This window comes from Heterocephalus glaber, unplaced genomic scaffold (assembly GCF_053883595.1).
Source record: "Heterocephalus glaber isolate CG9 unplaced genomic scaffold, H.glaber_assembly_v1.0 deba00001442, whole genome shotgun sequence".
Lineage (NCBI taxonomy): Eukaryota > Metazoa > Chordata > Mammalia > Rodentia > Bathyergidae > Heterocephalus > Heterocephalus glaber.
This window is the reverse complement of record NW_028258296.1, coordinates 55031878-55034746: the sequence shown is the minus strand read 5'-3', so window position 1 is coordinate 55034746 and position 2869 is coordinate 55031878. Positions and strand designations below refer to the sequence as shown.

General features: G+C 39.9%; 1 protein-coding gene across 1 annotated transcript; it reads right to left on the bottom strand.

Annotated features, from left to right (window-relative positions):
• Positions 1 to 603: 603 nt before the first annotated feature.
• Positions 604 to 1557, bottom strand: LOC101723730 (olfactory receptor 5V1-like). The gene has a single exon (XM_004854129.4). The coding sequence runs from the start codon at positions 1546 to 1548 to the stop codon at positions 604 to 606; it is 945 nt and encodes a 314-aa protein (XP_004854186.4). The 5' UTR covers positions 1549 to 1557.
• Positions 1558 to 2869: the final 1312 nt, after the last annotated feature.

Genomic DNA, 2869 nt, shown 5'->3' with positions numbered 1-2869 from the left:
ATCCTCACAAATTGGAAATTATTCAGTAATCCCAAGGAATAAAGCACTGATAGGTGCCATAAAATGGATGAAACTTGAAAACATTGTCCTAAGTGAAAGAAGTCAGACCCAAAAGATGCATATTAAATTACTACATCTACAGGTAGCATCCAGAATAGAAATATATGTAGACAAAGAAAGTGGATGAGAGTCTTTTCATATGTGAAGGAACAACACAGAAATAGTTCTTATTAAATGTCTCAGAATGATGAGTTATTAGGAAAATAAAAATCAAAGTCGCACTTCATATATTACTTCACATACACTAGTGTTAACCTGGAGCTGGAAAATCGGAGAGACATGGCTAATGACTTCTATGGGTAGAAGGTTTCTGGGGAGGAGAGTGGTGAAAATATTCTACCATACCTGTGGATTGAGGAACACATATTGTGTAAGAGCACAATGTGTGAGATGATCACCACCAGCATAATTGCTTGCCCTGGTTGGGATGGGGCACCGCAGTTGTCAAAAGATGCTACATTCATAGAGAGGACTACTGCAATTGTGGCTGGAATGTTTATGTTTTTCTTTGATTAAGAAATTTTCCAGGGGGAAAAACATTATCTAGCTGCTGATCTCACTAGAGAATCCATAATTTCTAATCAGTTTCTTCAGGGCACCCTTGACCTCCTTGTTTCTCAGGCTGTAAATGATGGGGTTCAACATGGGGGTCACCACACAGAAGAGAACAGAGACCAGGATGTCCATGTCCAAAGAGTAGCCTTCACTGGGCTTGTCATAGTTGAAGTTGGCTGTTCCAAAGTAGACCACCACCACGGTCAGGTGGGATGCGCAGGTGGAAAAGGCCTTGCTCCTGCCTTGAGCAGAAGGGATCCTAAGGATGGCTGAGATGATGAGTATGTAGGACCCGGCAGTAAACAGGCAGGGGCTCAGGCCAATGGTGGCACTGGCCACATGGAGCACAGACTCATTGACAGAAGTGTCTGAGCAGGATAGCTTCAGGAGCAATGGGATGTCACAGAGAAAGTGGCTGATCTCATTGGGCCCACACAGGGTGAGTGTGGCTGTCAGCACTGTGTGTGTCGCAGAATTCACCAGCCCACATAGCCAGGACCCAGTCACCAGGCAAACACAGACCTTCACACTCATGAGCACTGGATATTGAAGAGGGCGGCAAATGGCCACATAGCGATCATAAGCCATCACAGCCAATAAGACACCCTCAGCACCAGCGCATGTCACAAAGGAAAAGATCTGGGAAAGGCAGCCTTGGTAGGAGATGGTCTTCTTCTCCCGGAAGAAGTTCCCCAACATGACTGGCATGGTGGTAGATGTATAGCAAATGTCCAAGAAGCTCAGGTTGCTGAGGAAATAATACATTGGTGTGTGGAGAGCCAAGCTGACCCTGGTGGCCATTATTATGAGCACATTCCCCAGGAGACTTGTCAGGTAAATGACCAGGAAGACCAGGAAGAAGACACCCTGCAAGTTGGAGTGATTTGAAAATCCCAGGAAGATGAATTCAGTGACATATGTCTGATTGCTCATTTCAAACAGTGTCACAACTGTGAAACAGGAAGAGAAAAATCACAGTGAGAACATATTAAGATCACCCGCAAATGGTTTGAAAATCTGTAGAAACTTATTAACTACTGCTGTACAGACAGCAGTCTGGATAGTGGTAATCTTTGGGGCTTACGCTAGGAAGAACATTACTCCTCACTTAATGAGTTTAGCTATCTCAGGCCAGATACTTCCTGAAAATTTGAATGGTTAATAATGGTGAAAATTAAATGCAGACTTGCTTAAAGTCAACAAAATCCGTTAGCCTTTGCACTGATGTAAGCTCATTTCTCACTGTGTCAGTAATATCTCCCTCTTTTCCTTGTCTTTTTGCTTTTTTGTTTTTCTTTGGTACTGGGGATCGAACTCAGGTTCTTGCACTTGTGCAGCAGGCAGTGAAACCACTGAGCTAAATCCCCAGATGTTTTGTCATTTTTTGTAAACATCTAATTTTTTTTGAGAAATAGTCTTTCATTGTTAAAATTAAGAAAATAAAAAGGTTACAAAGAAGAATTCAGTCATCTGCAGTAATCTGAAATGTCTAACTCCTTTGTGGTTTTTTTAATTTTATATAAATCCTGATCTCTCCTTTCAGCTTTAAAATACTTTGAGCACAATTTTCCAAACTGGAAATGATTTATAGGTGACATAATCCTACATATAGAAAGTGTTAAAAATAATCCACTAAAGCTATAAGATCCACATGTTCAACAAAGTTCCACATAAAACAGTTACGTTTCTGTACACTTCCAATGACAATCTAAAAAAAAATTCCATTTACAATGTATCCAAAAGAATTAAGTCTTTAAAATTAATCTTACTAATGAGGTTAAAGACTTATACACTGAGAATCACAAAATATTGCTGGAAGAAATGAAGGAAAACCTAAGTAATGGAAAGATATCCTGTATTCATTGACAGGAAGACTTAACATTGTTAAGATCTCAATAATACCCAGGTGATTAGAGGTTCAACACAATCCCCATCATATACCAACAGCCTTTTTTCCCATAAAAATGGAGAAGCTTATTTTCAAATTTGTATGAAATTTCAAGGGGCCCCAAACTGTCAAAACAGTCTTGAAAAAGAATTAAACTAGAATACTCATACTTCCTCACTTTAAAACTTACTATATTTGATCCCCAGTACTGAACAAAAAAAAACTTACTATGAAGCTACAGTAATTAAAATACTATCATACTGGCATAAGGACAGCCATGTAGATCAATGGAGTAGCACAGAGAGCCTAGTTCAACCTCGGTTAATTGGTTTTTACCAAGGTTGCCAAGATGATCCAATAGGGGAA

Coding starts and splice junctions, on each gene's coding strand:
- LOC101723730 (XM_004854129.4), bottom strand. CDS start 1,548: ATGAGCAATCAGACATATGTCACTGAATTCATCTTCCTGGGATTTTCA.